Source organism: Pavona decussata, unplaced genomic scaffold (assembly GCF_977016875.1).
Source record: "Pavona decussata unplaced genomic scaffold, jaPavDecu1.1 SCAFFOLD_369, whole genome shotgun sequence".
NCBI lineage: Eukaryota > Metazoa > Cnidaria > Anthozoa > Scleractinia > Agariciidae > Pavona > Pavona decussata.
The window spans coordinates 140,697-153,151 of record NW_028145745.1 but is presented as its reverse complement, the minus strand read 5'-3'; the positions used below and the strand labels follow the sequence as shown (position 1 = coordinate 153,151).

The 12,455-nt window shown below is 42.1% G+C and overlaps 1 protein-coding gene and 1 pseudogene across 2 annotated transcripts; one reads left to right on the top strand and one right to left on the bottom strand.

The window, feature by feature from the left end:
* Nucleotides 1–658: 658 nt before the first annotated feature.
* Nucleotides 659–7,604, top strand: LOC146452422 (uncharacterized; annotated as a pseudogene). The gene is made up of 8 exons (XR_014859749.1): nt 659–780; nt 1,042–1,107; nt 1,347–1,403; nt 1,563–1,631; nt 1,862–1,918; nt 2,159–2,203; nt 2,812–6,686; nt 6,782–7,604. The product of XR_014859749.1 is annotated as an uncharacterized LOC146452422 (transcript).
* Nucleotides 7,605–10,525: 2,921 nt separating this feature from the next.
* On the bottom strand, nt 10,526–11,860 carry LOC146452421 (uncharacterized protein F54H12.2-like). Its single transcript, XM_085097890.1, has one exon. The coding sequence runs from the start codon at nt 11,858–11,860 to the stop codon at nt 10,526–10,528; it is 1,335 nt and encodes a 444-aa protein (XP_084954016.1).
* Between the last annotated feature and the right edge of the window lie 595 nt (nt 11,861–12,455).

Below are 12,455 nucleotides of genomic sequence, written 5' to 3'. Positions count from 1 at the left end.
CATCCGCAAGCCTCCTGTGGAAAGATCTTGGTACATACTAGTACGTTTTATTTTGTCCTTCTTATTTTTCCGAAGGAAACGAAACATTTTATCTTTTACCATAGGCACTATATCCTTAGGAGTAGTATATAATGGTCAAATTTAACCGCGCCATGGATTTCCGTTGGATTTCCCGCATACTAATTTGGATTTCCCGCATACTAGTTTGGATTTCCCGCATACTAATTTGGATTTCCCGCATACTAATTTGGATTCCCTTTTTTATGACAATAGAAACAATAGGCCTGCCCAAACTTACCCTCTTAGTCAACACTGATTGGATCTTAAGATTTGTATTGTCCGTTTGAATAAAACGCGTGAATTCGACGAAAGCGTCATTTCTGAGGTTAGTTCGCCTACTTGGAAAACTTTTCGCACTAGTGCTTAGAAAACTTTGTTCGATTTTCGAAAATTTATTACGATGGCTTTTTTCACGGACGCCGATGTTTTCCAAGCCGCTTTGAGCGCTTGTTTGTCTCTCCGTAACTGGGATTTTCTCGTGGAGTCGTTCTTAATTCCGGACGAAATGATGCCGATGGCGTTCGCTAGGCTAGCTGAACTCGCGGCACAAGAATGCGCGGTAAGTTCTGTTCTTTCAAATTGAATTTTGTGATCTGTTACTTTCTTACTAGCGTTGATTCACAGCTAAGTTGTGGTTCGGTTCTTTTACAGCTTCCATCCGATCATTCCGCTGAAAATGTTTTGCCGGCATCTGAGGCTATTCCTGAAACCACGATAATGGTAAGTGAAACGCTTTCAAGTTTGCTTAACTTTCTTTCCATAACAATTCCCACTCAGAAAACAAACGCGCTAGCGAAACATAGATTTCTAAAACTTTCTTCTCGTAACTATTTTAGAGCGTAAATTTTAACTCTTAGATCATTCAAACATTGCTTTCAATAACGGTTAAAATTTTAACTCTTAGATCTTTCAAACATTGCTTTCAATAACGGTTAAAGAATCAATCTTTTTCATAACGTAACTTAGTCTCTTATATCACAGGCATCAAACAATGACCTTTCGCCAACAAACGTGGAAGCTGATTTTGAGGAGGAACTGAGTGATTCGGTGAGTTTAATTTTCCCAAGTCAAACTTTAAAAGTTTTGAAGTTCATTTTCAGTTGAAACAACGTTAATTATGCGACCTTACACAAGCTTACGCTAAGCTAAGCTAAGCTAAGCTAAATTTACTTGAAAAATAAGTGCCTCTTTGTTCAATGAGTTAAGACACAATAAGACTTAATACCCACAGGATTTATATTTTAAAACTTGAACCCGTGTTGAAATATTGTTTTTTTGCTTAACAGATGACAACGGCCGAATTGGAAGACATTGAGAATATGGAACGCTTGGCACTAGAAAATGTAAGTCATGTTTAATTTGCGAGTGAATGTTTTATTGTTTAGTGACTTCAACGCTTTAGGTGTTCAAAACAATTACGCGACTCCATGCTTTGTAATTGATTTAGAAACCGTTGGCTGAAGTTTTGAACGTTCAACAAGTGTTTTGATCTTTTCATTCAGACATCAAGCAATGACGCGCGATCTGTGAGTGTCGTAGAAGCTGATTTGGAGGAGGAACTGAGTGATTCGGTGAGTTTAATTTTCCCAAGTCAAACTTTGAAGTTGATTTTGAGTTGAAACAACGTTAATTATGCAACCTTACACAAGCTTACGCTAAGCTAAGCTAAGCTAACCTAAATCTACTTGAAAAATAAGTGCCTCTTTGTTCAATGAGTTAAGACACAATAAGACTTAATACCCACAGGATTTATATTTTAAAACTTGAACCCGTGTTGAAATATTGTTTTTTTGCTTAACAGATGACAACGGCCAAATTGCAAGACATCCAGGATATGGAGAATATGCCGCCCGGCAATGTAAGTTGAATATCAGTTTTCATTTGTCCGAAACATTTTACTTTTTGTTTAATAGCTAGCTATTTTTTGTCCCGTTTATATAAAGCACCCATGTAATCTACAGGTTTTGTTTTCAAGATCGCGAAATTTTCTTTGGTGGATTATGTTAAGTTTAATACACGAGTAGCAGTGTTTTATCAGGTCTAAAACCCCGGTGTGTTTTGTTTAAAGACTCATGTTCTGTTCTTTTTTTTTTTACAGTGCTTGGGAGAGGCGAATCAACTGCCAAATTGGAATCGACAAACCGTAAGTGATTTGATTTATTGTACTTACTAGTTTTTTTTTTTTTTGGAGAAAATAAGTTATCAGAAACGATCTGATTAAAAGCTCAATTCTCGTTTCATTGTTCATTGGAATTACATTCTCGTTCGGTTTTGTTGTCAGAGAATCAATTAAGTTATCAGAAGCGATCTGATCAAAAGCTCAATTTCCCTTTACTAAAAATTTTTAGACATGTTATTAACCAAGTTGTTTTCCGAACTAACTGTTTTCATAGTCTTGTTCTAAAAGCATGTGTTATTTTTATTCGATCAAAAGCTCAATTCTTTCTTTATCGTTGATTGATCCAACACTCAACTCTCGTTTCATTGTCTGTGATGAATGAATTAAATCTCCTTTATGCCTGACCGAGCGAAGACTGGGTAATCCAAAATGGCGGACGAAATCAAAACAAACGCTGGTTTCTCTCGAATTTTTGAAACATTTCAACTTGTTTTAATTTTTTTATACCTCCAAATAATTAGATGGACTATTTGCTAGTGAAATGATCTTATTTACTCGAGTAACGTTAAGATAAGAACTTATTTATCGATCGTAGAGGGTTATATAACTAAGACTAGATAATATTATTTTAGGGTGCTGGTGGTCACCCTCCGTCCAAAAACCCTCGCAAAGAGCATCGCTGCGACACCTGTGGCAAAACGTTCACTCGCTTAAACCACCTGGAGAACCACCAGCGAAGCCACACCGGCGAGAAACCGTACGAATGCACCCGCTGTGATAAACGATTTCAAACGAGATCGAATCTAAACAAACATCTCAAGGCGCACGACAAACGCGTTGCCGAGCGCACCTTCACTTGTGGAACCTGTGGGGAAACCTTTCACAACCTCGCACCTTACAACACGCATATTCCCACCACTCATCAATCTTCGCAACCACCCACCACTGCCTCCGTTAGTCGCAAACGCACCGCCGCTAAAACCACAGACGCGCCACCCTCTAAGAAAAGCAAGAAAACCCCAGAACAAGCCCCAGCAACAAGCCCTGAAGACACCGCTGTCAGCTCAGATTGGCAAGAAGATTCTGCCCTGATACCTTCGAACTTGGTTCCTAGTAGCGAAGCAAATATTGCTCAGATGTACCACCAACACTGGCCCCAAATCAGGACCCGCTTTAGTCGCCGTAACCGCTTGCAAGATTGGTACAATTTTCGTCTATCCACGATCAGTCCAGCTTCCCTTCGCGAACAGCTAAACCGAATCTTTGCTGACCAGACGACCGTTTTCAAGGTGAACTTTGCTTTTGGGTTTATTCTGCGAAACACGGAAACAGGTGCACTACAATATCATCACCCCTCCGCCAACAACAATTTCGTGCTAGAACAACCGTTCCAGATCTCAAATCAAGACGATTTAGACCGTGCCATACAAGAGATCACCAACATAGATTTCCTAGAATGGATTCGACAGCAAAGACCGAATAGTAAATGGGTTGTGGATCTCACCACGAATGTCACCTGGTTTGTAACGAAAATGCGCGATCACCCGATCGGCCGAGGGAAATATCTGCCCGGGCATATCGTGGACAATCGTGGTATTGACGCCTTGGAAACAAATGCGAACACCGGGAAACCCTACGAAGACAATCTCTGTTTCTTCCGCTGCCTAGCCCTTCATAACGGCTGCCACACAAAGAACGTGGAGAGGGACACGCAGCACTATTACCAACAGTACAGGGACGCTGGGCTATCCAAGAAGAAGTTTCACGGGGTCAAGCTTAATCAGCTAGACGAGTTGGAGAAGCTTTTTGAAGTGAATATACAAGTGTACAATCTCGCTCTGACTCAGAAAAATGGCGAAGAAGATGAAGAAAATGAAGACAAGCCCGACATCGCCGCTACACTCATTCGCCGCTCTCACCGTCATTATCCAAGCACGCTGTACTTGAACTTGTACGAAAACCATTTTTCGTATATCAAAGATCTCGCCTGCTATAGTAAATCGTTTCAGTGTTCAAGATGTGGCAAGTATTGGAAAGGTGCCAATAACTTAAGAAGACACGAGAAGACCTGTGACGGCAAAGTGCAGCTGAAATATCCCGGCGGAGCATACCATGTACCCAAAACCGTCTTTGAAGAATTAGAAGAGGAGGGCATTATAGTCCCTGACGAAGCACGGTACCTCCCTTACAGAGCCACCTATGACTTTGAGTGCTACTTCGATCAAGAAAAAGCGCAAGAATTAAAGAACACCGAAAAATTGACCTGGCAAACGTGGCATGTACCCCTTAGTGTGAGTGTCTGTAGTAATGTGCCTGGATACCAAGCGCCCAACTGTTTTGTCTCTAACGGTGACCCGAAGCAGATGCTTGAAGATTTTGTACAGTACCTAACCGAGATCAGTACCAAGAGCTCTTCTCTGCTACGTGAATATTACGCAACCGTGTTTGAAGCACTCAAGACAGCAAGAGATCCCGAAAAGCGAGAAACGGACGAAGACCGACTGGCACAAATGCTTGTAGAATTGCAAGAAGGAAATGAGCAAGAAACAGAAACTGGAGAAGAGAGCGAACATGAAAGGAGAGGGATCGATTTGATGGCAAGTGATGATGAAGGCGACGAGGAAGAGATTGAGTCAGAGAACGAAGAAGATCACGCTTTCTTAGATGAAGAAGTGAGTGAAGACGATCCATCATTTTATAGAAGATTTAACGTAGAGTTGGACCAGGGCAGAAGACTAGATCAGAGGCAACGGCGCGAAGAGCTAGCAGAGCTCGAAGATTTACTGTTTGGAGAGGAACAGACCAGCGATAGCAAAGTGTTGAACAAGCTCGAAGAAAAACTGAACGCATACCTTCAAGAACTGCCTGTACTTGGTTTCCATTCTGGCCAGTATGATCTCAATGCTGTGAAAGAATTTTTATTTCCCCACCTCATCGAGACTCAACCAGTCAAGTTCACCGTCAAGAGAAACAGCAATCACATGTGTCTCAAGACGGAATACCTCAAGTTTCTCGACATTTCCAACTATTTAGCTCCTGGGTTCAGTTATGACCAGTTCTTAAAGGCATACGAATGTCCTCAAACGAAAGGTTATTTCCCATACGAGTGGGTTGACAACCTGGACAAGCTAGAAGAAACGTCATTGCCTCCCCACGAAGCTTTCTACTCAAGTCTGAAGAATGCCAACATAACAACCGAAGAGTACGCCTATTGCCAACAAGTCTGGGAAGAAAACGAGATGACCAGCTTTAAAGATTTTCTAGTGTGGTACAATAATCTCGATGCGGAACCTTTCCTAGAAGCGGTAGAGAAAATGAGTCAGTTCTGGCAAGAGAGAAAGATCGACATGTTTAAAGATGGCATTTCTGTTCCCGGTCTCACGTTAAAGTATCTCTTCTCTTATCTGTCGCCGCAAACCTATTTCAGTCTCTTCGACCAAGCCAACAGCGACGTGTACCACCTTATCCGGGACAATAACACAGGCGGGCCTAGTATAATTTTCCATCGCTACCACGAAGCCGGCAAAACAAAACTCAGGGAAGCAGAGAAAGGCCAGGCTGCTAAGCTGTGTCAGAAGATCGTGAGGTATGATGCAAATGCTTTATACCTGTGGGCTGTGATGCAGAACATGCCCACTGGAAGCTTTACAAGAAGAGTGGCAGAGAACCAGTTTAAACCAAAAGGTTCTATGAAGATGGCGATCGAATGGCTGGAATGGGTGGCGCAGCAAGAGAGAATTCACATCCGCCATCAACTCAACAACACCGAGAAGCGTATCGGCGATCGCAGACTCCCTGTGGACGGATTCAACGCACAGACACAAACCGTCTATCAATTCCATGGCTGCTATTGGCACGGGCATAACTGTTCGCTCAACCGTGGTACAGATTTTAACGAAAAGCGCAAGAAGCCCATGTGTTAGCTGCTGAAAGAAACAAGAGCCAACACCGAGTATATCAAGAGTAAAGGATACAACGTGGTAGAGATGTGGGAGTGTGAATGGCGAGAGATGAAGAAAACAAATCGTGAACTGCAGCGATTCATCGCTACCGAAGTAAAAAGAAAGTTGGATCAAGTGAAAACGATGAGCGCCGAGCGAATTTTGAGCGAGGCGCGAAATGAGCGTTTGTTTGGTTGTGTGGAAGTGGATATTCGCGTGCCAGATCACCTCAAGGACAAGTTCAGCGAGATGTGCCCGATCTTTAAAAACACCAACATCAGCCGTGACGATATTGGGGAGTTCATGAAAAGTTACGCTGAGGAGAACAACATCATGCCACAACCCCGACGCAGTCTCATCGGAAGCATGAAAGGGGAAAAAATTCTGCTTGCACGCCCCTCCTCAAATGGTATCTTGAGCATGGCCTGGAGGTCACAAAAGTCTACCAAGTCATTGAATATACTTCTGAACCCTGCTTCAAACCGTTTGGTGACGCAATATCTGACGCGAGACGAGCAGGAGACGCAGACCCTAACAAAGCCATCATCGCAGATACAATGAAACTGGTAAGTTGTTGTTTTGTTATGGAAAATAAGGGGTGGGAACAATATACATATTTCACGGATAGACAACTGATTTCATTCAATATTATTATTTCTAGTGTGGAAATAGCGCTTACGGCAAATGCATAACGAACCAAATGAAGCATATGAATGTGGAATTTTGCAGTGACGCGGAAGCTAGCAGAAAAGTGAACAGCCCTCTCTTCAGGAAATTGGACAATATAACCGAAGATACGTATGAGGTTCAGTCCTGCAAGAAAACTATTAATTTAAATTTACCTATTCAAGTCGGTTTTTTTGTGTATCAATACGCAAAACTTCGCATGTTAGAATTTTATTATGATTTTTTAGACAAGTATTTGGACCGCTCAGATTTTCAAATGTGCGAAATGGATACGGATAGTGCGTATATCGCAATTTCTGGGGAAAGCGTGGAAAGTCTGGTCAAACCAGAGTTAAGAGAGGAATTCGCACTAGATAAGAGTAACTGGTTTCCGCGTACCGACATTCCAGAGCATAAAGCGTATGACAAGCGAACCCCCGGGTTGCTTAAAGTGGAATGGGAGGGACAAGGCATTATTGGGTTGTGTAGTAAGACTTATTATTGTTTTGGGGCGGATAATAAGTTCAGTTGTAAAGGTGTCAATAAGAAAACAAACGAAATTAACAAAGACAAGTATCTCAATGTACTGTTAACCAAACAGAATAGTGCTGGGGTGAATCGAGGTTTCCGAGTACTCAAAAACACGATGTTTACTTATACTCAAGTTAGAGATGCGTTCTCATATTTTTATCCTAAACGTAAAGTTTTGGCTGATGGAGTCAGTACAACTCCACTCGATATTTAAGTTTCATTTATACATAGATTTTTCTCGCTTGTGAATAATTTTCGCTTTTTGTAAATAGTTGTAAATATATAGATTCTAGTTGTAAATAGTATTTTTCATAGAGTTGTTTTGCACATAGGAAAATAGTTTTGTAAATAAACAAAGTTGGCAGAATTGTAATCATGGCTTGTTGTCTGTCTAGTCACGCACGCGCGACATCCGCGCGGGAGCCTCCCACGCGCGATCCCAGGGAAACACACACCTCAAAAGCGGCGATTATGGCGTCTTTGGCGTTTATGGCGGTTGTTTTGTGTTAAATTAACAATAAATTTCGTGTTTCAAACAGTTTTATTCAGTTGAAAGCAAACTTTCATACTGTCAACATGAAGAGAAAATGCAAGCATTGCCCGATCCCCGGTTGCGGGTCCAAATTTTTAGTTCGATTGGCGGATCATTTAGCTCGTGTGCACGACTTAACTGAACTGGAACGGAAATATTGGCTCCAATTTGCTAAATTACAAAATACCAACATGATTCGCGTGTATGAGAAAGAGGCTGAGCCTAAAACAATTTTTCTATAAATCAAAGTGTTCGCAGTTTAAACCGTCAGTTATGACTATGGATCCGAGGTGGATACATCCCTTCCCAGCACTACTGGCCGGCCCAACGTGTTGGGGTAAAAGTCAGTTTGTTAAACGCTTACTTGAATCTGGAGAAGAAATGATTAATGGCGCGCCTGAAAATATTATATGGTGTTATGGAATGTATCAACCAGCGTACGATGAAATGCTTAAAACTATTCCAAACATTACGTTTGTCGAAGGAGCGCCTGGCGATTTAGAATCCATGATAAATCCATCGCTTCGAAACCTTGTCGTTCTTGATGATTTGATGCAAGAACTAAGTAATAATCAGCGGATTACAAATCTATTCACCAAAGGATGTCACCATCGCAATCTCAGCGTTATTTTTATTCTCCAAAACATTTTTCACCGCGGAAAAGAATTAAGAGATATGAGTTTGAACTGTCATTATCTCGTGGTGTTCAAAAGCCCGCGTGACAGTAGTCAGATCAATCATTTAGCAAAACAGATGTTCCCCGGTCATATAAAATATATGCAAGAGGCTTTTGAGGATGCGACCATAAGGCCTTATGGGTACTTGTTATGCGATCTTAAACCGGAAACGCCTACAGACTTCCGGTTGCGTACGAATATTTTCCCCGGGGAGACTCAGTACGCCTACGTCAGAAAACTATAAAAAAGCGTGAACCACATCAAATTTCTTCAGTTGAGCATGGCCCAGCGTCTGAGAAAGAACCACGATTTTCTGAAGCTCCTTGTCAGGTGTACTCCAGCTCAACGTAAAGCCATTTTAAAAGTAGCCGACGACGCTTTAGTAAGAACCATTTGTGAGTGTGTTTTAAACGTGCTTAAAGGAACAGTGCCTGTCAGTAAGCCAGCTAAGAAAAAGCTTTTGCCTCACAAGAAATCTTTGATCGCTTTAGCCGAAAAAAGTACACCGCTTGCTAAGAAAAAGAAAGTGTTGGTACAACACGGGGGAAACTTTTTAAGTGTTTTGTTACCTCCCGTGCTTCGTGTATTAAGTTCGATTCTTACCTAAAATGAATCACACAAAGCGTATGGTTCTCGTCCCCGAGAATACATTGGAAAGATTGCAACAACGCCAGCAGATATTAACTCTACCAGTGACACAAACTCTAAAAAACTTAGACGGTGAAATGGGTCAGATTTTATCCAGTAAAGAGCTCGATGATGACGAAAAAGCGAGGCTTTACAACCAAGTGTTGCAGCGGTACTTGACTTATTACGATCAGAGAAAAGGTCAACCACTTCAAGTGAAATTAACAGCCCCCAAAGCTACAGAAACACCTAAACCAGAGGAGAATGAACAACCTACGGGAGAAACAGCCACCGAGGTGGGAACTATACCCACAGCGGTCGAAGAAGAAGTCATGAAAAGTCTACTTAAGATGTACAAAGCTGGGGCGAGACAACTCTTGGATAAAATAAAATAAAACCGAGATCTCCTGCATTGGAATGATAAGGGAGAATTGCTGTATGAAAACAAACCGATACCCGGGTCTCACGTGGTGGATTTAGTCAATGATATAGTACGTCACCGAAAAGGTTTTGAGCCTGTTGGATGGTCAGTGTTTGCGAGAGGCCTGGCACGAATGAACGTCCCTGAAAACTTGGTGCGTAATCCCCAGAGGCAAAGTACTATCCGGAAATTTAAAACCAGGTTCGAGACGAGACTCCAGCTAGCTCTTCTCGTTGGCTTCCTACCCCGCCCACTGCCTCATCACCCATGAAAAAACAAAAGCGAGGGGTCGCGAGTCCACGCCCCCAAGCTGTCCGTTGGCTAAAGTTATAAAAAACCATGGCGAGAGACATTTTTTCATTGTAATCACTTCTTTATTTTTGATCACTCAATAAAATTCATTAAAATGAAATTACTTGGTGTCTTTACTGAACTTTGTGCTGTGCTTTTGATCTTTGCTTGTTTACACGGGTATGATATTTTTTTAGACTTAAAGGGAAATGATTTTCGATAAAGCGTTTTACAAGAAAATCATTTCGACGTTTATTGCCAGCAAACCTATGTACAATGGTGCTCATCGTAATATTACGGCAGCGAAACAAGGCATAGTATAAGCTAAAATGTCCACACACTTTTGAGTTTATGCTTTGTAATGTCACAGAGTTAAATATCCACTGGTTATAATTATTTTTCAAGAAATCAGTAAATGTTCCAGTATAATTGCTTGGCGGTAATCCGCAAGAGTCGAAAAATTCTCCCTCGCGGTCTTTGGTGAAATAAAACGCAGCCCAGTGCGATCCGGGCTTGTCACTCGTATCCACATTGGCAATGAACAGGGCTGGGTAGGATGAAACACTTTTTGGTAGTTTATCTGAAGGATACACTCCTTGAAACACGCCTCGGGTATATTTATCCTTTCTCAAAATGAGCATCAATTGAACGGTATCCATTCTAGTTTGTGTAGTCGTACAGAACGTTTCGGTTAGCGTCAATCTCGATCACGTTTTGAAACTCAGCGTAGACGATGAGGTTAATCGTATTGGCGAGTGCCTGTGCGAAATGAAGCTCCACGCGCAGGTTGCCTTGTTTTATAAGCTCAAAATGATCACCTGAGCAATGGTCTGGGGACAGGTCAAAACAGAACGCTGTGTAACCGGAACCGTAATCACTTCTATTGATCTGGTTGCCTGTATCCTGGGAGAGCTTTCCAGTGCCTAAAAACAGGCTTTGATATCCAGCAATGAAATTCTGACCACCGGCCTCATCAAATTTCAGAAACAGGGGTTTTCGAGGAATTTGTTCTCCGTCTACGTACACACCCACTTGAGTCAAGTTGTGGTGCTTAACGTTGAACGGATTGGAGGCGTAAGTTCCGTTAAAGGCTTCTGTATCCACCAACAGCAGTACTAAGCGCTTGGGTATGTGCCCCAAGAAAAGGTTATCTGGGGTAAAGGTGCTGAATCCTCCTGGGATGGAGAGAACTTTGCAGTCAACTCGACGGATTGGATACTTGGCACTTGTTTGCTTTAGCGCAGCCACATGTCCCAGAATAATGGAAGAGGCTACTTTAACTTTGCGAACGTACAGGATCGCTTCTGTAATCACTACCTTGAAATCGGGAGCTGCGGCTGATGAGAGCAAGCAGAACGAATTCTTAGCTCTGTTAAGCTTGATTCTCAGATTGACTCCGTTCAGTATTAAGCGGTCTTGGAAGAAAATATCACTGTGAATGGGGCCCAACATATCCACAGTGTCACTTTGTTTCGTGAATTCATAACGAGCTTTTAAACCCATGTTTGCATCTTTATCTTCAGCCACAGGGTTCACGGCATCCATCTTTCCAGGGGTGTCTTTGTAAAACATAGCCATAGACAGTTGACTTGTTTTGGCGTCTTCCCCATAGTTCAGCAAAGTTTCAATCATGGCGCGATATGGGTAGGTGTTGGTCGATGGTGAAATCAGTCGCTCGTTCAAAGAAACATCCACTTGTGAAAACAAGGAATGTAAAAATAGGTTCACGGGTCCCACTTGTGTGTTTGGGTCTAAGGCAGTACCGTTTGCTTTGGTGGTCTTGGCTTTAACAAACAGCTGGGTTCTTGCCAAGTCTAGATATTCTTCTCCAGTTCCAGATACATTAAATTCTATAGGACCACTTTCAGTGATGTTACTGAGGGGATGATATTCAATCCATTGACCTTTGGTGATAGATGTTTGTGTAGCCGGAATGGTGAAGAGATCAAGTTCTGATTTCGTACACTCTCGAGAATCGTGATGAACAAACGCCATGCTTGCTTTGATTTACTTTGAAAAAAATGTTTCCAAACTTGCTCGGGGCTTCTTTCGTTGTGGAGATGCTTTCGCTTTCTTAGCTGGAGGCAGACTGACATTTGACTGTTGCTGTTTCCTTTTTGTACCTTTTTTACCAGCACCTGACTGTGCTTGCGGGGAATTCTGGGATGCTAGTCCGATCGCCTGTTTCCCACGCTTTTTAATTGATTCTTTGAAATTCTGCCCCTCGAGTACATCTTGTCCAACATTAACACCCGTCTGCAAAGCTTTTTTACCAATCATTTTAGCACCCTGTTGGAGGTGGGGCATCGCCCAGCGAAACAGACCTCTAAATATGGAACCTAATCCATATCCTCGCTGAAATCGAGCACCATGAAAGGCTGGTAGATTTCCACCTTGTTGTTTTGCTTGGTCTATATAGTATTGCTCATACAATTTGTGATTTGGAGTGTGAATCTTCTTCATGTTCAAAGATACAAAGGTCTGCTCTGACGAAAATGAAGTGTAATCAACACTCTTCCGAACTCAAATGGTACCGGCTCTCCTGTGTCGCGCTTTATATTGACTTCGATCGTTTCAAACTGCTTTCTGC

Coding starts and splice junctions, on each gene's coding strand:
- LOC146452421 (XM_085097890.1), bottom strand. CDS start 11,860: ATGGCGTTTGTTCATCACGATTCTCGAGAGTGTACGAAATCAGAACTT.